General features: G+C 37.6%; 1 protein-coding gene across 2 annotated transcripts in view; it reads left to right on the top strand.

Moving 5' to 3' along the window:
- The window catches only part of TSNAX (translin associated factor X), a 41,833-nt gene extending 19,087 nt beyond the window's left edge, over positions 1-22,746 (top strand). The window contains exons 5-7 of one of the 2 annotated variants that reach the window (XR_001908413.5): positions 17,592-17,719; positions 19,811-19,975; positions 20,833-22,746. Coding sequence is in view for 1 of the 2 variants with exons in the window: in XM_002760896.7 (XP_002760942.1) it covers positions 17,592-17,719; positions 20,833-21,210 (506 nt within the window). In the remaining variant the exon portion in view is untranslated. The remainder of the gene's footprint in view (positions 1-17,591; positions 17,720-19,810; positions 19,976-20,832) is intronic. The other variant, XM_002760896.7, reaches the window with a different exon arrangement.
- Positions 22,747-25,631: the final 2,885 nt, after the last annotated feature.

Here is a 25,631-nt window from a genome sequence, read left to right as displayed (position 1 = left end):
GCGTTCATTTGTCTAATCTGAAAGTGATTTTTTAACTGGTGAGAAGACTTCTAGTTCTGCCTCATTTTGTAAATGAGGTGAGTGACAGTATTGCAGCTGAAAACTGTTTTGTTTTATCCACTCTGAAACACTTCTGCTAGTCTATTACCTCTCTGATAGCTAGTATCTAGTGCTTTAAACTGTTTTATCTAAAGCCAAGGGCTTTTACTTGAAGATCTCAGATTTTGTATCTTCTTAAGTTACATAAATTATGTATTTTATGCAACATTATTATGTAAAATAGATACCCTTCAGGGTTGCCGTAAATGTCTGATGATTCAGTAGGCATTTTTTTGTGACTGTTTCAATCACAATTTAGTGACTGTGTATTTTATACTGTGAACTTTTGTGATGACTACTATGACCATGGGAAAATCTGTCTATAGGCATTTTATGGGTTATGAAAACTCGATTTATAAATCCTCTTTCTCGTTAATGTCTGGTACACGCTACTTGGACTGTCCACGTGTATGAAGGTCGGTTAGTCCAATTTCTCTCTTCGTTTCTGAGCATTCTCATTCCTTTTCTGAAATCTTATTTCAGAAGTTTCTTCTTTTGACTTAAGATCTGTCAGTTGATAAGGATAGGGCTAAACAGGCAACATGGAGAAGAACAGACAGTGTCTTACTCCGTTTTGAACATATTGCACCAAGTCAGAGAGACTTATTCCTTGACAAACTCTTAATTTATCATGGCTTAGTAGGATAAAAATGGTGTTCTGTTAACACAGTTTGCTGGTACTACTTTTTTTGAAGTGGAGTCTCTCTTTCACCTAGGCTGGAGTACAGTGGCGCGATCTGGATTCACTGCAACCTCCTGTCTCCCAGGTTCAAGCAATTCTTGTGCCTCAGCCTCCCAAGTAGCTGGGGTTACAGGCAAATGCCACCATGCCCAGCTAAGTTTTGTATTTTTAATAGAGATGGAGTTTCATCATGTTGACCAGGCTGGTCTCAAACTCCTGACCTCAAGTGATCCGCCCACATTGGCCTCCTAAAGTGCTGGGATTATGGGCGTGAGCCACTGTGCCCAGCCAGTTTGCTCTTACTACTTAGCAAACCAAAACATATCCAAGAATCATAGTATGTATTGAACTAGGATAACATTTTGGAAGAACAATAGCCCCTTTTAATTGTGAGCCAGAAATAGGGGTAAAAAACCCAGGGAAGAAAAAAACCATTGCTTTCTTTAGAGACATAAAATATTGTCTAACAAAAATTAATGCTAGTAATTCTTATTATATTCTTCTCATCATTTGGTATAAAGGGCCATTATATCGGACACTAATACATTATTCTGTATAAAACCTACTATGTAAACAGATGCCTGCATTTTATAGATGAGAAAATTGGAGCACAGTAAACTGAGTAAACTTATCTCAGTTCACACTGCTTGCAAGAGACTGAATTAGCTCTAGAACCTAGGACATCCTCACTTAAAGTCTCTGCTTTCTGTTTTGCCGTTATATTTTATTCAGAGGGAAGCTAGAGGCGAGAGGTGAGGCAGCTGTAGTGGTCCTTCTTGGTGTGAAATGAATAGGTCCTCAAGTTTGGTGTTAGCAGTGGGAATAGAGAGGAATGGGCATGTTTTTTGAAGACAGTTTATTTTTTAAAAGTATAAAGAAAGGGAATAGTCTGGGGATGCATTTGGGTTTCTAGTTTGGCATACTGGTTGAATAGGAATGTTATTTGTTAAGAGGAGGAAACAGGAAGGTAGAATGGGTTTTGGATAAGATTAATTAGAAATCGTAGAACATACAGGTTGCTGCCGAGGAGGCAATTTGATTTGTAGGTCTAGAGAACTCAGGATGCAAGTCTAATCTGCAGTTACAGCCTTGAAGTCGTGAACGCATAAACTGTAGCTAGTTTTAAAGACGTGGATAAGATTGTCTAAGAAGAGTGTAAAGTGAGAATAAAATCAAAGGCTGGTAACCTTAACTAAAGGAAATACCATACAGTATTCAATGAAATAGGATCCCAGAGTAATCGAGATTGGAGGATGGGATGCAGAGCTTAAACCTTGTGTGAGAGGACAGCTCCCTCTTCCCAGTTGGGCAGTTGAGGATGGCTGTAGAGGTAGGGAATTGAGCTTGCTCCGTCACTTGCATTTTCATGTCATATGCTGAGAAAAGGGGATGTGGTGGGGGAATAATACGGAATTGATTGGAGACTGGAGATGTAAGGATGACTCTGAAAGCTCATGCTCCTAGCACTTTAGGAGGCCAAGGCAGGCTGATCACGCAGTCAAGAGATCGAGACCAGAGACAAAGTCTGGTCGCTCACGGAGCAGAAGATCCCCCAGTGGTGGAAACACACGAGTCGCCAGCGCGACTCTCGTGGTCGGCGCAGCGGTTCCGCCGGCACCTCCACGCAGCAGCGCTCGGCACAGAGTAAACGGAACCGGTTCCCCTTCTGACCGAGGTTTGGAGCCCCGGGAAGGCAGAGTCGCCTACTACGGAAACAAGAAGGAAGCCCAACAGGAGAATCCTGGGCAGAAAAGCACCATCAGTTTTAACGCCGCTGCTCTGGCCCTGGGAACTAACAACCTGGACGTCCACTCAAGAGACCTAATCTGAAAGTTGGTAATTTCAAAGACGACAGGAGGATAAATTTACAATGATGGGAAAAAACCAGCGTAGAAAAGCTGAGAATACTCAAAGTCAGAACGCCTCTCCCTCTAAAGATGATCACAGTTCCACATCAACAATGGAACAAGGCTTGATGGAGAACGAGCGCCTCCTGATGACAGAATCACTCTTCAAGGAATGGATAATAACAAACTTCGGTGAGTTAAAAGAACATGTTGTAGCCCAACGTAAAGAAACTAGGAACATGAAAAAAGGTTTGATGAAATCCTATTGAGAATAGACAACTTAGAGAGGAGTATGAGTGAATTAATGGAACTGAAGAATACAATACAGGAACTCCGAGAAGTACGCACAGGTTTAAACACTCGAATTGTTCAAGCAGAAGAAGGGATATCAGAGGTCAAAGTCCAACTTAATGAAATAAAACGTGAAGAAAAGATTAGAGAAAAAAGGATAAAAAGGAATGAGCAAAGTCTCCAAGAATTGTGGGACTATGTGAAAAGACCAAATTTACGTTTGATAGGTGTACCTGAATGCGACAGAGAGAATGAATCCAAGCTGGAAAATACCCTTCAGGATATTATTCAGGAAAATTTTCCTAAACTAGCAAAGCAGGTCAACATTCAACCCCAGGTAATACAGAGAACACCACAAAGATATTCCTCAAGAAGAGCAACCCCAAGGCACATAATCGTTAGATTCACCAGGGTTGAAACGAAGGAGAGGATACTAAGGGCAGCCAGAGAGAAAGGTCAGATTACCCACAAAGGCAAGCCTATCAGACTTACAGCAGATCTCTTGGCAGAAACTCTACAGGCCAGAAGAGAGTGGGGGCCAATATTCAACATCCTCAAAGAACAGAACCTTCAGCCCAGAATTTCATGTCCAGCCAAACTAAGCTTCACAACTGAAGGAAAAATAAAATCTTTTATGAACAAGCAAGAACTCAGAGATTTTATTACCACCAGGCCTGCTTTACAAGAGCTTCTGAAAGAAGCATTACACACAGAAAGAAACAACCAGTATTAGCCTTTCTAAAAATACACCAAAAAGTAAAGAGCACCAACATAAAGAAGAATTTACACCAACAAATGGATAAAACAGCCAGTCAACATCAAATGGTAGGGAATTGAGCTTGCTAAATTTAAATTGACTGAATTCCTAATCAAAAGACACAGCCAAAACCCAACGGCATATTACATCCAGACCTGTTTCACATGCAAGGATACACAAAGACTCAAAACAAAGTGATGGAGAAAGATTTACCAACCAAATGGAGAGCAAAAATACATAATAAGTAAATAAAAAGCAGGAGTTGCAATTCTTGTATCGGATAAAATAGATTTTAAAGCAACAAAGATATAGTGGTAAAAGGATCAATGCAACAACAAGAGCTAACGATCCTAACACCCAGATAGGAGACTTAGATTCAATGAGACAGAAAATTAATAAGGATATCAAGGACTCGAACTCAGATCCAGAACAAGTAAACTTAATAAATATTTATAGAGCTCCCCACTTCAAATACACAAACTATACATTCTTGTCAATACCACATCACACCTACCCATTAGTTTAAATGAAACATTGATTGGCCATTATTAATACCCAATTTTTTTCAAAATAAAGCAATATTTCCATTTACTCTCCCTCTTTCTCTTCCTCTTTCTTCCTCTCCTTTACTTATTTTTTTTTTTTCTTTCCTTCTCTCAAAAAAAAAGAAATCAACTTGTAAACCTCTAGATCCAGGTCGGCAATGTCTCTTTCATTGCTTGATTTCCTTTCTTCCCTTCCCTCCCTCCCTCCCTCCCTTCCTCCCCGCTTCCTCCCTTCCTTCCTTCCTTCATCCCTTCCTTCCTCCCTACTGTCCTTATTCCCTTCCTTCCTGCCTTCCTCACCCCCGCAAAAAAAAAAAAAAAAAAGAGATCGAGAGTAGCCTGACCAACATGGTAAAACCCTGTCTCTGCTAAAAATACAGAAATTAGCTGGGCATGGTGGTGCACACCTGAGGCAGGAGAATTGCTTGAACCCAGTAGGTGGAGATTGTAGTGAGTCGAGATTGCGCCACTGTACTCTAGCCTGGGCGACAGAGCAAAACTGTCTCTCTCCAAAAAAAAAAAAAAAGAATGTCTCTGAGTATAATGGGGATGGGAACTTAAGCAGGAACATTTAATAGTTATCATTATTCATTTCTGAAAGTTTACCTGAACAGTAAATAAAATCCTTTCTGTATAGCAATAGAAATGAATGAGGCAGAAAGTTAGATTAATTCATGGTTCAAGTTTTGCTCATTATTTGGCAGCAGGATGACAATGGGAGATAAGCGGCCTGTTGCATTATTGTGTCCATGTTTGTAGTTAACATAGAACTATATCTGTGTGTGTTGGGAAGTAGTATATTATGAAATGTGATGAGTAGTAAAATTAATAATACAAATTTCAGTGCCTGTGGTTTATCTCAGAAGCCAAAGGTGCACTGATTGCAAGACACTATATTAGTTTGCTAGGCCTACCATAGTAAAATAACACAGACTGGGTGGCTTAAACAGAAATTTATTTTCTTGCAGTTCTGGAGGCCTAAAAGCTGAGATCAAGGTGTTGGCAAGTTTGATTTCCCCTGAGGCCTCTCTCCGTCACGTGACATGCAGATGGCTGTCTTTTCCCTGGGTCTTCAAGTGGCTGTGTACACATATCTCTGTTGTCTCTGTATGTCTTAATCTCTCTTTACATCACCAGCCATACTGGATTAAGGAACCTCAGTGGCCTCATTTAACTTAATCACCTCTTTAAAGACCCTGTCTCCAAATACACTCACATTCACCGGTACTAGAGGTTAGGGCTTCAACATATGATCAGCATATTTGGGGCATCCCAGTTCAGTCCATAGCAGATATATTTTGGTTTGTGCACTGCATAATGAGCTACAGAAGTTATTTTTGAGTGGAGGGACTGGACTGGGGATTTGCTTTTGAGTTAAGTCCAGGGGTGGGTGGGAGTTTTGTGTTGTGCAACTGAGCTGTGGACTTTTTTTTGTAAACCCTCAAAAAGAGGTGCCTTCAGGGGAGAAGCAAATAGTGTCTGATACCAGGGATATAAATAGGTATTTATTCAGAGCATATTCTCTGAGGTTGCAGTACTAATCTCAGGTGGGTTCAGAAAGCGTTGCTTTATTTGAGGCACGGCCCTCTGGTGGAGAGGGAAGTGGCTGTCTCTGCACATAAGGGAAAAGTCTAGGGGAAGGGAGCCTTTTTGATAACCATCACAGGACAGCAGGCATACCAGAAAGTGAACAGATTTTCTTTCCTTTCTTCCTTCCTTTTCCTCTTCTACTTCCTTCATCCCTCATTGGTTGGGGGAGAGAGTAGGATGAGAGAGGAACAGAGTTAAAGGAATGGTGGGGGGAATTGGAAGCTGAGAATGGAGGCAGGCCTGTGTGAATCCCCTACCTCGGCAGGAAACCAGTCACCTGATAACTGTCAGTTTAAAGGAGGAGGTTATAGGAAGAGTTTGATGATATTCTCCATATCAAATCGTGGCTCAGACAAGGGAAGTCAAATCAAACAAAAGCCCTTTCCAACAGCATCTAAAAATTAAGAAATGATTTGAGAATTATTGGAATGATTTGATGGATAATTTATTATATTTTATATAACTTGTTAAGCAGTTCTATGATAAATACAGTATATTAAGAAAATAAAGGAATATATTTAAAGTTTTGGGTTTATATTTATTTATATAGTACTTTATTTATATTCCTGTTAAAATATCTTAAATATCACTTCAAGGGACAAGGAATTTGAAAGTGCAGACAAGAGTTATTTAAGTGATTATTATAAGGATTAAACAAGATAAGAAGAGAATGTGATCCTTTGGTATTAGGAAAGTCAATTTTAGAAGATCCCCAGATTGGTATTAACTTTTCTAGTCTGTCGGGTCTCCTTTTAAGAGATAAGACTTGCTCAGTGACGTGAAGTAGAAAGAGATAGACTTTGCCATCAGACAGATCTGCACTTTAATATTCCTTAGTTCTGTAACCTTGGAACAAAGTGTACAACCTGTTTCAATTTCAGCCTTTTTTCCTTTAGCATGAGAACATTAATAGCTACCTCCTGGATTTTTTTTTCAATTAAATAAAATACATGTATGGAAAGCATTTCTTACTTTGTTTGGCATCTAACCATTAACAAATGTTCGTTCCTGACCCTTCTCAAATTGAGCAAAATTAATCTGTAATATTGTACTAAATTTAAAATTTTTCATTTTGGATAAAAACTCAGTGGCACCAATTTGCTCAAAACGTGTTCTTCAGTGCTGATATAAAAACCCTACTTAGGGCTGGAAGTGGTAGCTTATACCTGTAATCCCAGGACTTTGGGAGGTCATGGTGGGAGGAACAGTTGAGGCCAGTCAGTGTAGCTTAGCAAAACCCTGTCTCTACAAAAAAATTAAAAAAAAAAAAAAAAATTACCTAGGCCTAGATGCTTGCCTCTTTAGTCCTAGTTACTGGGGAGGCTGAGGCATGAGGATCACTTGAGCCCAAGGAGTTTGAGGCAGTAGTTAGCCACGATTATGCCACTGCACTCCAGCCTGAGTAACAGAGCAAGACTATGTCTCTCTTAAAAAAAAAAAAAAAAGACCCACTCTGGGCGTGGTAGCTCATGCCTGTAATCCCAGAACTTTTGGCAGGCAGAGATGGGCGAATCACCTGAGGAGGCTGAGGCAGGAGAGTCACTTAAACCCAGGTGGCGGAGGTTGCAGTGAGTCGAGATTGTGCCACTGCACTCCAGCCTGGGCAACAGAGCCAGACTGTGTCTCAAAGAAAAGCAAAAAGAAAAACCTCAGACAAAATCCAAATTAGTGGAATTCTATGCAGAGTTTACTGTTGGTGGTATAAGTACACATACTTTACAAAGCTGAGGCTTATAAATACATTTATTTTCAGTGTACAATTCATGTATTTGAAAGTAAGATTTTTAGTAGAGTGGCTTGTGAAGCCAATATGAAGTGATTTCACTTTAACATTTCAGTGATTGATTTGGTGAAACTAAGTTGTTTAAAAAATTCATGTACTCAGAGAAATAGTTGTAAGTGTAATTTTTAAAAATTGAGATGTTATATACCACATAATTAACCCTTTAAAATTGAACAATTTTGTTTTTACTGTTTTTACAAGGTTATGTACTTACCACTGTCTTAATTTCAGAATATTTTCAACAAACTCAAAAAAAACCTCCTACCCATTAGTAGTCATTCCCCATACCCCTTTCTCCTAATACCAGGGTTAGCCTCTAGTAACCACTAATCTACTTTTTCTCTAGGGATTTGTCTATTCTGGATATCTCATATAAGTTGAATCAAACCATATACGGCCTTTTGTGTCTGATTTCTTTGAGCATGTCAGAGTTCAGCTATGTCATAGCGTGTATCTGTATTTCATTCCTTTTTAATAACTAAATTATAGTCTGTTTTACGGATATACCATATTTTGTTACTCTGTCATCAGTTGGTGGACTTTTGGGTTGTTTCCACTTCTGGGCCTTTGCAAATAATACTGCTGTTATTATTTGCCTACAAGTCTTTGTGTGATTATATGCTTTCAGCTCTTTTGGGTGTATATATTTAGCAGCAAAATTGCTGAATTGTATGTTAAACAATTTCCGAAAAAGCATTAAAAACCGAGAAACAAAGTGGAGACATGTGAGCTTCAAATTTATAATGAAACCTCTGTCGTATTTGTTTGCCTTTATATATAGTTTTTGATGGAGAATTGGACTGGATGTATATTGCTTAAATATTAAAGGAATAAGTAAAAATAATCAGAAGCCTTTAAGTTTCCCTGTTATGTGTTCTAATAGGGGAACAAGAAAAAAAACAATTTACATAAAAGCAACCTACAGACTTCTCTCTTACTGGCAGCTGATTCTGTAAATAATTCTAATTGGATTTCATCCAAGGCAAAGACAGAAGGGGAAGGCATTGTTTGATGGAATATGGCAGTAGGTTGAAAATTTTCACCTTGGGGATTATTCACTGAAAATAGCGGATGTCCTCTTTATCAAGTTGAAACATAACTTGTTTAAACATCCTTTTACCCACATGTGACCACAAATGCTTTTCAGTGTTTTGGGCCAGATGTCCTTGAACTTTCTCCATGTTATAGCATAAAACCTAATTTCTATGGAGCAAAAATGGCCACCTCATCTCTGAAATAATTTTTATTAAAACATTTCAGGGGACAACTTATATAATGACTAGATATACTTGAAAATTAAATATCTGATGCCTACCCACATTTAATAGAGATTGACACCGCATATAAATTTTGAGGGCTCTTACTCCATGTTCTCTCTTTTCCCTATTAAAAAATAAATCAGGACCTCAGATTCTGTCCTTCATCAATTTGAACTCTAATCTTATTAGAAAGTATTATAAATTAAGTACAACTGGATCCGAATAATTGAATACCAAATTTTAAAATATTTTTGTTTGTTGAGGCACTTACAGTTTCATAGACCTTGGTGAGGAGAGACTGGGAGAGATTATTAGAAGGAATTTATAGTAAACAGTTGAGTCTCTTCTACATATAACAGTTGCTATCTTTGGGAGTGGGCCAAGGAGCAAAGTTGTCTGGACATTATCCCCACCCTTAGAGTTCTGGGATGCAAAATAGGTGATCAGACAGCTGTTTGTAATCTAAAACTGACTGAAATATTTAATTCAAGTACAAGTTTCATATAGTGTGAATAAAGAAACTAGTACTGCCTTGGTGGGGTGTAAACTGTTGTTGTAGGTAGAGAAAGATATGAGAGGGAGGGCATAGTCACAGAATGGTGTGGAATCATGGAAGTATGTAGTGTGTTTGAAAGACTGCAGAGTAAGGTTAAACAAAACATGGAGAAAAGCTGAACTGGGAATTTAGGAGGGAAAAATGTTGAGAAAAATGGGTATGTTTTGTATGGAGATGACTGTAGAGAAGCCACTAAGGTGGGAAGGGCGTGAGCTTCTGAATTATAGAAACTTTCATCATTTACTGTGTAACTTGGCTGCATTTCTTAACTTCTCTGTGCCTCAGTTTATTTTATTAAGGATAGAAATACAGTCTGTAAGGTTATAGTGAGCATTAAAAAGATGGATGTAAATTACCAGATCCATATCATGTTACAAGTAGTAGACATTCGAGACGTAGTAAACTATTATTTTTTAAAAATAAGTTCTGTTGAGGGCTTCTGGGTGATACCCCTAAATAATTGAAAGGAGGGACATACAGGTTTGAATAGTCATGTTTACAGCAGCATTATTCACAAAAGCCGAAAGGTGGAAGTGACTCAATTGTCTATCTGTAGATGAGGGAATAAACAAAATCTGGTATATGTATACAATAGAATATTATTCAGCCTTAAACAGGAAGGAAATTCAGACATATGTTACAACATGGATGAAGCTTGAAGACATTATGCAAAGTGAAATAAGCCAATCACAGAAGGGCAAATACCATATTAGTCACTTACATGAGGTACCTAGATTAGTCAAAATCGGAGAAGAAAGTAGAATGGTGGTTGCCAGAGGCTGAGGGGAGGAGGGACGGGGAGTTATATTTAGAAATGCTTGGTCTAGAATTTCATTTTGGAAAGATTAATAAAAGAATTCTGGAGATGAATGGTAATAATGGTTGTTCAGCATTATTAATGGATTTAATACTACTAAACTGTACACTTAAAAATGGCTGATAAATGTCCTCTTTATTTTACCACAATAAAAAAATCAGAAAAAATAAAACTGTGCTAATTTTTTAAAAAGTCAAATTCTAACCACTTCAGCTCTTTAAGCAAGGTGGCATAATTCATTGAGTTGGGAACAAATGTTGCTTACTGTATTGCACTATTTGACTTACAGATGAATGGAGAAAAAAAGCATATCTTAGAGTTTGCTCCTGCTCAAGGAAAGACTGAAGTTTCAGTTTTCCAAGGTCCTCTGTGATACTTAAGGATATTGTCCCAGGGTAGATGTTTGTTGAGTAGAGTCCTTAAGGAGTTGTTGGACATGCAAGAGTAGAAATGGAGCTAAGTTGAGGGTAGGAACCAAAGAGGCTTGCATAGTAAAAGATGAATAATTTTTAATTTCATAGTTCCACCATGGAAGAGGGGAAATAATTGAAAACAATAGGCTATCAAAAAGCTAAGTAGTCTTTTTAAAACTACTCTTGATTCTGAATAAATGTTATTGAACAAAGATGATAATTACAGCAGACAGTTGTAAAATACCATGTGTTTGTTAAAGGAAGAAAAAAAGGCCGGGCGCGGTGGCTCAAGCCTGTAATCCCAGCACTTTGGGAGGCCGAGGTGGGTGGATCACAAGGTCAAGAGATCGAAACCATCCTGGTCAAAATGGTGAAACCCCGTCTCTACTAAAGATACAAAAAATTAGCTGGGCATGGTGGCGCGTGCCTGTAATCCCAGCTACTCAGGAGGCTGAGGCAGGAGAATTGCCTAAACCCAGGAGGCGGAGGTTGCGGTGAGCCGAGATTGCGCCATTGCACTCCAGCCTGGGTAACAAAAGCGAAACTCCGTCTCAAAAAAAAAGGAAAAAAAAAAGTTTGTCCACCTTCATTAGTTGTAAAATGTTGTTTTATCCATGAGTTAATTCAAAACATGGAAAATGGTTTTAATGAGTTTATTTTTAAAAAATAATTTGTAATTCATAAAATCAACCAGGTACAACTAAATTTCAGGCCTGGGCCTCGTTGTAAAAGTACTAGATGTCATGATCTCTATGGTACTTTTCAAATTTGGAATATTTTGAACTATTCTTCCACTGAAATATGAAAAAAAGGTACCTTAATGAAACTAAACTTTATGGCAGCCACACAGAAATGCTATTTGCTTCTGTAACAAGGCACTGCTGAATGATACAGAATATTGGTAGTATCTTGTTGCTGAAGTGTTTGTCGTCTTATTAACAGCAACATATGAAATAATACTAAATTCAACAGATAGGATAAACAGCATTACATTGGGCGGGGTGGAGAGAGTAATAGCCCCCTTCCCATGTTATGCTGTTTATCCTATTTGTTGAATTTAATATTACTCACGGCTCAGGAAAATATGTGTGTACTCTGCCTTCAACTGACAGTCTTAGTTTTTTTTTTTGTTTGTTTGTTTGTTTGTTTGTTTTGTTTTGAGACAGAGTTTCACTCTTGTTGCCCAGGTTGGAGTGCAGTGGCGCCATCTTGGCTCACTTGCAACCTCTGCCTCATAGATTCATGCAGTTCTCTTCTCTCAGCCTCCCAAGTAGCTGGGATTACAGGCATGTGCCAGCACACTCAGCTAATTTTGTATTTTTAGTAGAGACGGGATGTCTCCTTGTTGTTCAGGCTGGTCTTGAACTCCTGACCTCAGGTGATCCACTCGCTTCAGCCTCCCAAAGTGCTGGGATTATAGGTGTGAGCCACCGTGCCTGGTATCAGTCTTAGTTTTCGTATTGTCTCCCTCCCTTCCTATTGCCATGTGTAAGACAAGCACCTTGCCAGTTGTGTTTGATTCTGACATTTGAAGCAGCGCTATTTTTTTGCTCAACATGCATGCAGATAGGTGTTTACGTACCCATCTTGGAAATGTAAGCCTTTGTGAGTTATAACTTAACTGTAGCATCAGTTGAGGCTGATAGTGTAAGTGGGGGTGAATTTAAGCTACATTAATGATTTGGCCCTGTATTCTGAGCGCCATGGGAAGTTATTTGGGCTTTAAATGGGAGTTATATGGTCATAGTTACATATTAAGAAGGCAAACAGTCTGCAGTGTGAGAATGGATGAGAAGAGGTCAAGAATAGATGGGAGGAGACCATGAGGTGCTTAGAATTGGCAAAACTGAGAGAACCAGATTTGGAAGGAAGATACTGAGTTCATTGTTGGAAGTGTTAATGTTGAGGTATCTTTGATAAGGATGTCAAATATTGGTTTGGATATGTGTGCCTGTAGGCCAGAGATGTGAAGTTTAGGGACAGCAAAGTTACTTGAAACCAAGTGTAGATGAACTGGAGGAGAACTAGGACTAATGGAGGCAGAGACTTAAGAAGACATGACCAGAGAGGTAGAAAAATGGGAAATCAGGAGATGATGCTGTCGAAGGAATCAAAGGAAAACTTGTTTAAAGAGGGGAAGTGGCCCACAATGCTGAATGCTGCTGAGATTAAGATGCAAAAAATGTCCATTAGTCTTATTTATTATGGTAATCTTAATAAGAATTATTTTGGTGTAGAGGTGGGCCCAAGCTAGATTGAAGTAGGTTGAGAAGTGTGAGATGAAGTTATTGAGGAAATGTTGCAGCCAGCTACTTCAAGAAATTTAGCTCTGAGGAGGCGGAGGGAGATGGAGCAATAGTTGAGAGGAAAGATAGGATCCATGGATAGGAGACATGTGAGTGTGTTTCAGTATTTCTATAAGCATACAGTATAGACCATAAAGTGGGAACACTTAGTACATTGAAGGGAGAATTCATGTGAAGCTTCCAGCTGGTACCGAATCTTGATTCAACCTAATACAGTAACCACAGATAATGGAATGTCTTCTTTAGGTAATAGGGCTGAAGGAGAAGTAATGCCATTATTTATTTTCCTAATTCCCTATTGTATTCATCAGGGTCCAAACAGGAAACGAATGGAAATTAGATGGTAATTTGAACAACATACAGACTTATTAACTGTATAGGGAATTATAAGAGGAAAAGAGAACTCTCAAGAGTACTGGAATATCAGATAGAGTGAGCAGCCACTACCCCTAGGGCGGAGGCAGAGCACCCAAGGAAGAAAATTTGGCAGAACCCACCCTCAACCTTCACAAAATGAAATCTAGACCTTGCTGGAGAGTGTGGGCCATTGGATGGCAGAGACATTTGCTGAGCTGTTGTGCTGATGGAACTCTAGGAAGCTGTCCATGGGGAAGTGCCATGCAATGGAATTTCCTGCCCAAGGAGGTGGCCTAATGGTAAGCCACTCTCTGGAGTACAAAAGAAGCTGTCCCCAGGCAGGTGCTGCATGCTGTTGGACACCTTGAAGTGCTGGCTGCCCCACACTCAGGGGGCTGTGAAGAGGGGCAGAGCAGAACCAGGCAGAGAGCTCTTTCCTTTACTGTTCTTTGAGCATGTAGCACCCCGTACCAAAAAAACTTAATATATTGCCAGATGGCATAGAAGACATGTTTTAAGCGTCTATCTCCCGTATCTGAAATAATGGAACTAAGAGACAAAAATTGACAAGTGATAGGTACACCTATTACTGGTCTTTTAACTTAAAAATCTTTTTTTTTTTTTTCTGTAATGACTAACATCCTTGTACATAAATCTTTGTGCATATCTTCTTGTTTAGCTCATAAGAGGCTAACCACATTAGAGCATATTTAGAGACGTGATTATTGATCTTTATGTTTTGCTATTTGCTTTTGTGTGCATGAAGTATCTTTAGGAGGAAATAAGAAATAGAGATTTTCTTTAGGAAGGGGAACTAGGTGGTGTCACCTATTAATAAAACTAAAAATGCATAAAATTAAACGATGTCATCTGTTTTGTTAAACTTAACCTTGCTAATGTTTAATTTTACAGAACATTATCATTTATCAAACAAATTGTCCTTTTTGACCTACACTTGGACATCATTTGTAGCTCTGAATGAGTCAGGATATTTTCATTTAATTACGTTTCCTTTTAGTGCTGTCAAAACCAGGGTCATCCATTTTCCTTTGTATCCTTGACCTTTGCCTGGCATTTGATGTGATCCTACAGCTGTTAGCCTCCCCAACACTGTTGCCACCAGACCAGATGTGTAGTGTCAAGTGGGGGAGATTCGTAAGTAGCAGGACTCTGTCATAAAAAGTGTTAACGGAACTTAAATATTAGGATCCTGTTATAATCAGAAACATATTCTCTTGCTATTTTTACTACAAAGCCTTAAAAAACTAAGTTTCTTAACCTAACCATAATTATAATTAAGAAATACTTTTGGCTGGGTGTGGTGGCTCATGCCTATAATACCAGCACTTTGGGAGGCCAAGGTGGGTGGATCACAAGGTCAAGTGATCAAGATCATTCTGGCCAACATGGTGAAACCCCATCTCTACTAAAAATACAAAAAATTAGGGCATGGTCGCAGGTGCCTGTAGTCCCAGCTACTTGGGAGGCTGAGGCAGGAGAATTGCTTGAACCTGGGAGGCAGAGGTTGCAGTGAGCTGAGATCACACCACTGTACTCCACCCTGGGGCTATAGCAAGACTCTGTTTAAAAAAAAAAAAGTATTTTTTTCCTGTACCACCTTCTAGATTAAGAAATAATAAAACAATATTGAAAATTTTGGCTATAGAATGTAGTTGTTTTAAAACACTTGAAAAAGTATTTATAGTACTGTAGGCATGTAACAAAATTGTACTTTACCCTTTACATTTATATAAACATTTAAAGTATTTATAGTTACATTCTGAGCTTTACCAAAATTTACTTTTCAATTCAAGCATTGTTTATGTCTTGTACAAAATTGTATTGTGTAGCTTTTTTTTAAACTTAAAGTAATTTATAGATTCAATGCTATCCCCATCAAGCTACCAATGACCTTCTTCACAGAACTGGAAAAAACCACCTTAAACTTGATACGGAACCAAAATAGAGCCTGCATAGCCAAGACAATCCTAAGCAAAAAGAACAAAGCTCGAGGCATCACTCTACCCAACTTCAAACTATAAGGCTACAGTAATCAAAACAGCATGGTACTGGTACCAAAACAGAGATACAGACCAATGGAACGGAACAGAGGCCTCGGAAGCAACGCCACATGTCTACAACCATCTGATCTTTGACAAACTAGACAACAACAAGCAATGGGGAAAGGATTCCCTGTTTAATAAATGATGTTGGGAAAACTTGCTAGCCATGTGCAGAAGCAGAAGCTGGACCCCTTCCTGATACCTTACACTAAAATTAATCCAGATGGAATAAAGACTTAAACATAAGACCTAATATCGTAAAAACCCTAGAAGAAAACCTATGCAAAACCATTCAGGACATAGGCATAGGCAAGGACTTCATGACTATAACACCAAAAGCATTGGCACAAAAGCCAAAATAGACAAATGGGAGCTAAATAAACTCCAGAGCTTCTGTACAGCAAAAGAAATCATTACCGTGAACCAGCAACCAACAGAATGGGAATAAATTTTTGCACTCTACCCATCTGACAAAGGGCTAATATCCAGAATCTACAAAGAACTAAAACAGATTTACAAGAAAAAAACAAATCCATTCAAAAGTAGGCAAAAGATATGAACATATACTTTTCAAAAGAAGACATATATGAGGCCAACAAAAATGAAAAAATGGTTATTAGAGAAATGTAAGTCAGAACCACATTGAGATAGCACCTCATGCCAGTTAGAATGGCGATCATTAAAAAATCTAGAGACAACAGATGCTGGAGCGGATGTGGAGACATACGAACACTTACACTGTTGTTGGGAATGTAAATTAATTCAACCATTGTGGAAGACAGTGTGGCGATTCCTCAAGGACCTAGAAATAGAAATTCCATTTGACCCAGCAATCCCATTACTGGATATATACCCAAAGGAGTATTAATTGTTCTATTATAAAGACACAGGCACACGTATGTTCATTGCAGCACTGTTTATAATAGCAAAGACCTGAAAACAACCCAAATACCCATTGATGATAGACTGGACGCAAAAAACGAGTTTGTGTTCTTTGTAGGGACATGGATGAATCTGGAAATGATCATTCTCAGCAAAGCAGAAAAGAGTTACCTAGTCTTAGATCCATTTTGAAATATGAAGAGATAAACAGTATTTTGACACTTTTACCTACATTACTTAAAGTGGTTTTGCCTATTAAACCTTTAAGGAAGATCCAAATGATTTTTAATTTTATGTCTCATTTATTTGAATCATTGTATTTTGCTGGTTAACAAAGCAAAAATTAATTTGTATAGTTTTTATAAAAGCCTATCAAAATTTATAGAATAGGTTTTTCTTAAACCCTCATTAAGCTCTTAAAAAAACTTTTCTAGACAGGCGAGTTGGCTCACGCCTGTAATCTCAGCACTTTGGGAAGCTAAGGCAGGCAGATCACCTGAGGTCAGTTCAAGACCTGCCTGGCCAACATGATGAAACCCTGTTTTTACTAAAAATACAAAAATTAGGCGTAGTGGTGGGCCCCTGTAATCCCAGCTACTAGGGAAGCTGATGAAGAAGAATTGCTTGAACCCAGGAGGGGAGGTTGCAGTGAGCTGAGATCATGCCATTGCACTCCAGCCTGGGCAACAACAGCAGAACTCTGTCTCAAAAAAAAAAAAAAAAAAATCTAAAAATCTTTGTTGTTTCTCTGCAGGAAAAAGTAGAATTTTAAGACTGATGACAAATGATGTAGAAAACAGAAACTGAATACATTTACATGTGAGCTGTCACAGGAATGTTTGCTATGTTCAGTGCCAGTTCCCACCATTTGTCCCTAGGCCATTCTTCTGTTTTTGAGATGGAGTTTCCCTCTTTTTGCCCAGAATGGAGTGCTGTGGTGCAGTTTCGGCTCACTCCAGCCTTTGCCTCCCAGATTCAAGTGATTCTCCTACCTCAGCTTCCCTAGTACCGAGATTACAGGCGCTCACTACCACGCCCAGCTAATTTTTGTATTTTTAGTGGAGATAGGGTTTCGCTTTGTTGGCCAGGCTGGTCTTGAACTCCTGACCTCAAGTGATCCACCCACCTCGGCCTCCCAGAGTGCTGGGATTATAGGCATGAGCTACCACGCCTGGCCCCCAGGCTTTCTTTCTATTCCAAGTATCTTGTCTAGTGCTGCCATTACAGTAGGCATCCATTAAGCTTTTTTTTTGAGCTAGATGATGATCAATTTAAAGTTTCTAAATATGACATTCTTATTAATTTAGTGCTTATTCTTAGTAATTTTCTTTGTCGTGTTTTCAGGACTACAGGAATATGTGGAAGCTGTCTCTTTTCAACACTTCATCAAAACACGATCATTAATCAGTATGGAGGAAATTAATAAACAGTTGATATTTACGACTGAAGACAGTGGGAAAGAAAATAAGACTGTGAGAATTTAAAATTTATTTCACATTTATTATATAATTTATATCACAATGTGATTATTCTGGTAGATTTACTGGCTTTTATGATGCTAAGATTGAGATGGGAATGTTCTTTCTAAAGTGTGGTTCTATAGATTCTCAACTAGGAAACTGTCTTTTTAAATATTTCAGTTAGCGGATAGAACAAGAACAACTATGGGCATATTGAGAAAGTAATGCCCTTTACCTAAAGCATTATGGAGTGATTATTGTAAATCCTCTTTTGGTTTTACTATTATTCACGTGCCCTTTATAGCACTATCTTATTTAATTCTTTTATTAGCCTTATTTGGTAAGCATTATTACTCTCATTTTACAGAGAAAAAAACAGGCTTTTAGAGAGTTTAAGTAACTTACTAGAAGCCACACAACTAAAAAGTGTGGCAGAGCTAAGATTTGAAATTAGATATTTCGAATCCAAGCTTGTTCCCTTGTCCACTCTGCCAGTGCATCTCACAGTGTGCTGCAGGGATCCCTCATATCAGGTACCTACCTCAAAGGGTTGTTCTACAGGATTTGACTTAAAGGTTATTAATTCGGCAATATATAGCACCTGACACATAAGTGCTCAGCAGTTTGCTGTTATAGAAGTAGTTTTTATATAGCGAGAGCTGTTAATCATTTACTCAGTTCATAATGCTTGTATCTGAAATTGATGTAGTTTTTCTGAATTAAGAAAAAGAACTTGCAGTTTGACTTTTAAACAAATACTATTTTTTTCCTTCTGGGTTTCAAGATATAACATTCAGGCAATAAGGTAAGCTGTATTGACTGGTACTTTCTGAGATACCAGTACACTTAAAGATCAAATTAAATAATTGAAAATTTTTCTTTTTTTTTTTGTCTTTTTGAAATTATTTTTTAAAACACCAATTATTCAGGATAGGTAGGAGATGAAAGACGCTGTAGAAATAATATTTTCTTGAGTATCAACTAAAATATTAATACAAATGAGACTAATTTGGCATGACAGGTATAACTTTAAGGAAGCCATGTATTTTCTTAACTTTTTAAACTATGTGAAGTTTATTAAGGAGGAAATTTATTTTGAGAAGTAAAATTTCTTCATATTTTTTATTAATCTAGTGTAGAATGAATTACACAAAGAAGAAAAGTAGGCATATTTGACCCTGCTTCTTACATAATATTGAGGAAGTTACTACACTTCCCTTTAAAGTTCTCTTTAATATCAAAAGGAAAATATTGGGGAAAAGGCCGGAAAATTTAGAATCAAAGTACTGTTTTCAGGACTTAGGTACTAGATGATTTTAAGATCATGGGGCTATAATATTCATATACACATTTCAAATTGTTAAGACTATCTTCATAAATAACTTTTAGTGCTAAAGATTCTTGGTGCTTGGTGCTGAAATTTCTGGGAATTTGATTGGAAAAGGTATTTTGCTCTGACTTGCCTGTTAGGAATATTGTCAAAAGTATTTAATTTTTATTTTAAAAACTTCTTATTGTGAAGAATTTCAAACATGCAGAAAAATAGAATGGAAACACATAGTGCCACTAACTAGGTGTCATATTATCTGTGATGTTTCTTGGACCTCACTCCTGATGCCAAGTGATGAGGACGTTGCACCAGATGGTCTCAGAAGAGTCCAAACAATGTATTAGGATTCATGTATTAGATACATAGCGAAGAGTGATCTTAGTAAAACGATCTCCCTAGTCTCAGCTTATACTTATGTAACTTCCTTTAAACTTTACTCAAGAATTACCTCATGAGCTCCTCAAATGCACAATTCTTACTTGCACGCCTTTGTACTTCTCACTTCCTAAAATGTCCTTTGATGTATTTGCAACTTTACTTACTCTTTTATACATATAGTCTTTTAATAACAACTTAGGCATTGTCTCTACCAGAAAGAATATAATAGAGGGAAATCAATGTGGAGAGAGATTTACGTGATGATAGTAATCATGATGGCAGCTGGCATTTGTTGAATATTTACTTCGTGTTGGGCATTATGCCATGAACTCGGTAAATGTTATTTAATCCTTAAGATAAACCTCTGAGGTAGGTACTGTTATCCCATTTTACAGATGAGGAAACTGAGGTTTAGAGAGATGACATAACTTGCCCAAGGGCATACACCTTATGAAGCAAGGTCCTGGAAGAGGTGGGAGGAGATGGGTCAAGGTCATTTGGAAGAGTTAACCTCAAACAAGAGGAGGGACAACTCATCATCTGAGACTGGAGGATAGAAGGTAAAGATGGGTGTGGATACAAATTTTTTTTTTTTTTTTTTGGTAGTGATAAAGGCAGTTGCAAGAGATTGTGCTAGGTAAGCTGGCAAATGACCAGGTCAGCGAAATTGGGCAAGATTGTCCACTGAAAGTGAAGAGGTTTGGGACTGAGGAGAGTGGTGAAAGGTTTGAAACAGTGTTTGAAGAGGCTGGAGAGAGAACCATCTAATCATAAGTAAAAGGATTGGAGAGTAATTTGTGGTGGTACCAACTACAGCTGTAATTACCGTTGAACTCAGTGGCTGGTACTCAGCCACCTGAAACAGGGACTAATGAGTAGATTTTAGCATTGATTAAGGATTCTATTTTTGCTGGGTAGGTGCAGTAGAAAATATAGCAGTCAAAGGGAATTGAGGATACAGTGAGAGAATAATAAATCGTGATGGTCAGTGCTGAGTAGGGAAAGATAAGAGGCCAGAAAAAGACTAAACGACTTAGGAAAACATGAATGGATCAGAAACTTGGAGGGCTGTATGATTTTTCATTTAAGTAAGTAATTGTTGTGCAATAAATTCATTAAGCCTTAAGAATTTTTTATTGTGTATGTCAAGTGAAGTTGGAAATAGTTGGTTTCATAATGATATATTTCAAAAGTATCTTGAAGTCATCTGATTTAATTCACTACCTAGGGCATGGATTCCTCCTATCACATCCCAAATGGTTATTAAACAGAATAGATTTATTTCAGTTAGAAAAAATTATGACTAATTTGCTATTGATTTTGTACTTCTATAATAAATGCAATACGTGCTATATTAACTCTTTTTCACGGTGTACTTTCTTTGTGTATGTATGTGTGTGTTTTGTTTTTTTACCAGCCTTCCTCTGATGCACAGGATAAGCAGTTTGGTACTTGGAGACTGAAAGTCACACCTGTCGATTACCTTTTGGGAGTGGCTGATTTAACTGGAGAATTGATGCGGATGTGTATTAACAGTGTGGGGAATGGGGACATTGACACGCCCTTTGAAGTGAGCCAGTTTTTACGTCAGGTTTATGATGGGTTTTCATTCATTGGCAACACTGGACCTTATGAGGTTTCTAAGAAGCTGTATACCTTGAAACAAAGTTTGGCCAAAGTGGAGAATGCTTGTTATGCCTTGAAAGTCAGAGGGTCGGAAATTCCGAAACATATGTTGGCAGATGTGTTTTCAGTTAAAACAGAAATGATTGATCAAGAAGAGGGCATTTCTTAGAATGACATTACTCTCATTCTTTTGAGAACTCCTAGGAGACCAATTTGTAAGACTTATTTAGTATTTCATTTAACTTTATTGTGGCTTTTACATAGAAACATATTCAGTTGTACTTGTTTTAAATTGTATACAAGCTGTACATAAAATTAGCCAAATGAATCATTTCTTATATCTTAAGAAAGTTTGCCTACAGATGTTTGCATATATGCATTTTTGAATTTTTGCTGGTTAACCTTTATCATTTATCTTTGTAACGTGAACATGCTTCAGAGTGCACTTTTTGCCATAGCCCGTTTTATTATTTACTTTGAAGTTTGGAGTGATCATTTTTAGTGGAAGCAATTTGTAATTTAAGTTGATTTTATTATATATAGAAAAGATTTTTTTAGTTAAACTTGTGGACTTAAGCTTCCTGTTTAAATTTCTTGTTAATACTGTGCCAGGCCTCAAAAATAGGCTTATTCCATAGAACAAGAATTAAAAATGAATAAGCTATCAATATATAAGTTAAGTAAAAGTTTAGGGCGGGCACAGTAGCTCATGCCTGTAATCCCAGCACTTTGGGAGGCTGAAGTGGGTAGGTTCACAAAGTCGGGAGTTTGAGACCAGCCTGGCCGATTTGGTGACACCCTGTCGCTACTAAAAATACAAAAATTAGCATGCACCTGTAATCCCAGCTACTCAGGAGGCTTAGGCAGGAGAATTGCTTGAACCTGGGAGGCGGAGGTTGCAGTGAGCTGAGATTGCGCCACTGCATTCCAGTCTGGGCACAGAGCAAGACTGTGTCTCAAAAAAAAAAAAAGTACAAGTTTGTAAGATATTATAGTAAAAATTCACATTTTGGCTGATTTTAGGTCATTTAAAATTTATATAAAACAACCTTCTGTAAAAATTTGACAGATACCTGGATGTTCCTTTCTCCATTTATTTTTTATCACAGAAGGTCTCTGATCGAGAATTGGAGCTAAATTATAATATTTTTGTTGGTAAAGTTAAGTTGAATTATATACTTGTACATACAATGGAAATGCTTTTAATGATGATTATTTAGCAATTTTGGTTTTATATTAGGCATGTTTGGAGGCTTTCCTATTCTAGCATTTAAATTTAAATTTTATTAAAATTAAATAATTTAAATCTAGCATTTACATTTAAATAATTATAGTGAAGTTTTGAAATACTAAGTTAATCCAGACCTTTAGTTGTCCCGTGGTGTTGATAAAGTTGCCAAAGAAAATCTATTATGTACAATTCAGCAATAAGACAGTTGTCAACACAGTTGAGAATAACAATGGTAATTGCTAGTAATATTAGTATTTGGAATTTGCCTACTGAAACTGGTTATAGATTACTTGTGATGTGAAACTGACTTGAGCATGACAACCAGACATTTCCAGTTGGTTTTGTAAGTTTTGAGAATCTAGATACTGGGTTTTATTTTTTGAAAGATTAGCTCTGTTTGTAAGGGCTGATTCCTTGAAAATGTGATTTTCAAAAAAATAAATAAATAAATAAAACATGGACATGCCTAGTAAATTATGTTTGTTTGTTTGTTTGTTTGTGTTAGTGAGGGTTTTTTGGTTTCCCAACCTGTAGTCAACTCCTACAGGTGAGTTGGTGCCATTGCTACTGAAATATCTCCACAGTTCATGTAATACTAACTGTGGGTGTTATGCCAGGGTGGTGGAGGATCTAAACATACTCCTAGTGTCTCACTTGTAAAATGCTTACTGTGGTGGCATCATGTGTGGTAATGTCTTTCATCTTTAATAGAAATATTAAATCTATTAGAACATCTATTCTAAGATATACTGCTGAAAGTCCCATTACATACTACCAGTTGAAGTTAAATTTATAATGTTACAAGTACAATAATCATAGATTGCTAAATGTTTTACAGATGGTTAAAATGGAAGTCTTTTGAATAAAATATTACACTGTAGAAATTAAATTTATTGTTTGGTCATATTGAGAAATAATAAAACTTGGAGAATTTTTGGTGAAAACAAGAAACCTAATATAGACTAGCTAAATAATGGGGATTTATTATTTCTTTAAAAAGCCTAGAGGTAGGGGGGGTTCTAATTTTGTTGACTCAGTTGCTCAATAATGTTCTCAGGCACCCAGAATTCTTCCTGCTCTCTGTCATTAATGCACTCCTCAAATCAGCTCCATTATTGATTGCAGGATAGTTTCTGCATTTCCAGGCATTCTTTAACAGAAGAGGATAGAGACGTCCATGTGCTTTTATGAGTGAGAAAACCTTTTCCATAAACTCTCAGGGAAGACATCTCTTAACATTTCATTGACCCAGATTGGATAACATTTACATTGCTCTAAACCAGGAAAGGAGTATATAATATTAATACATCAGTGGATTTTTCCTAGAGGAGAAAGGTAAACATGATGAACTGATTCAGGGCTTTGCTGTTAGAGAAGGGGACTTTGGGTAGGCAGTCAACTCACTATGGATGAGTTGGTGCTGTTGCTACTGATATATCTCCGTATTTCACGTCATACTGATACTGTGGGTGTTATGCCAACTCCAGGTGCCTCACTTTTAAAATGCTTACTATGATGGCATCATATGTGGGAATGTTGTTCATCTTTAATAGAAAAACTCGTTCTAGGTCATATGGTAAATTGCTGACAAAATTCTGAAAGAATATTGGGTAATTTCTTTCATAAATAATTTCTGGCAGGAATTTTTTCTTTCATAAATTTCAAAATTTCAGCAAAAAAAAAATTTTTTTTTGAGATGTAGTCTCTGTTGCCCAGGCTGGAGTACAATCTCCACTTCATGGGTTCAAGCGATTTTCCTTCCTCAGCTTCCCCAGTAGCTGGGATTTCAGGCGCATGCAACCACTCCTGACTACTTTTCTTAGTAGAGATAGCGTTTTCATCATGTTGGCCAGGTTGGTCTTGAACTCCTGACCTCAAGTTATCCTCTCGCCTCAGCCTCCCAAAGTGCTGGCGTTACAGGTATGAGCCACTGTGTGTGTCCTACACCAGTGATTTTTAAAATACACATTGAGAGTCCTGGGGCTTTTTGAAGGTGACTCAAAGATACTTACATTCGATAGGCAGAGCAGATTTTTATATTTGATCCGAACCCTTCATTGTCTACATTAAGACTTACTTTAGATTCAGACACACAAGTAGATTCAAAGTAAAAGGATAGAAAAAGATATTTCAGCAAACAATAACCAAAAGAGAGCTAGAGTGGCTATATGAATAATATCCAACAAAATAGACTTTTAAGAAAAAAAATTTTTTTTGCTAGAAACACCATATAATGATAAAAGACTTAACCCATCAAGAAGACATGACGGTTATATGTATGTGTGTATGTATATGTCTACACACATTTCTAGCAGAGCCCCAAAATACATTAAAGTGGAGAGAACTAGACAATTGAACAGTAATCGTTGAAGACTTCAGTACCCCACTTCAATGGCTAGGACACCATGACAAAAGACCAGTAAGGAACTTGAACAACTGTAGACAGGTTTAACACACATATACACAGAATGCTCCACTGAACAGCAGAATACCTATTTTTCTCAAGTGCACATGAAACATTCTTTGCAAAATTTGAGACCACAAAACACAGCTCAATAAATTTTAAAAATATTGAAATAATACAAAATGTGTTCTCTGACCACAATGGAATGAAACTATAAATCAGCAGAAGGAAATAGATACCATTCACTAGTAGGTGGAAGTTAAGCAACGAACTTCTAAGTGACCAATGGGTCAAAGATGAAATTGTAGGGAAATTAGAAAATACACTGGGATGAGTGGAAAGAAAAACTCTATATACAGTACCATAAGGGATGCAGTAGAGTTGTGCCCAGATGGAACTTTATAGCTTTAAATGCCTGCATTTAAAGAAGAAAAGGTTTCAAATTAATAACCTAAACTTCCACCTTAGAAAAAGAGCAAACTAAACCACAAAACAAGCAGAAAAAAGGTAATAAAGATTTTAGCAGAAATATTAAATACAGAATAGAAAAACAGTTGAGGCTGGGTGTGGTGGTTCATGCCTGTAATCCCAGCACTTTGGGAGGCTGAGGCAAGTGGATCACCTGAGGTCAGGAGTTCAAGACCAGCCTGGCCAACATGGCGAAAACCTGTCTCTACTAAAAAATACAAAAATTAGCTGGGCGTGGTGGTGTGCACCTGTATTCCTAGCTACTTGGGTTGCTGAGGCAGGAGAATCTCTTGAACCCAGGAGGTCGAAGTTGCAGTGAGCTGAGATCATGCCACTGCACTCCAGCCTGGGTGACACAGCAAGACTCCATCCAAAAGAAACAGAAGAACAATTGACAATAATAACACAACCAAAAGTTGATTATTTGTAAAGATCAACAAAATTAACCTTTGGCTAAACTCATCAAGGAAAAAAAAAGACTAAATTT

Source organism: Callithrix jacchus, chromosome 19 (genome assembly GCF_049354715.1).
Source record: "Callithrix jacchus isolate 240 chromosome 19, calJac240_pri, whole genome shotgun sequence".
In the NCBI taxonomy this organism is placed as follows: Eukaryota; Metazoa; Chordata; class Mammalia; order Primates; family Cebidae; genus Callithrix; species Callithrix jacchus.
This window is presented reverse-complemented; position numbering and strand designations above follow the sequence as displayed.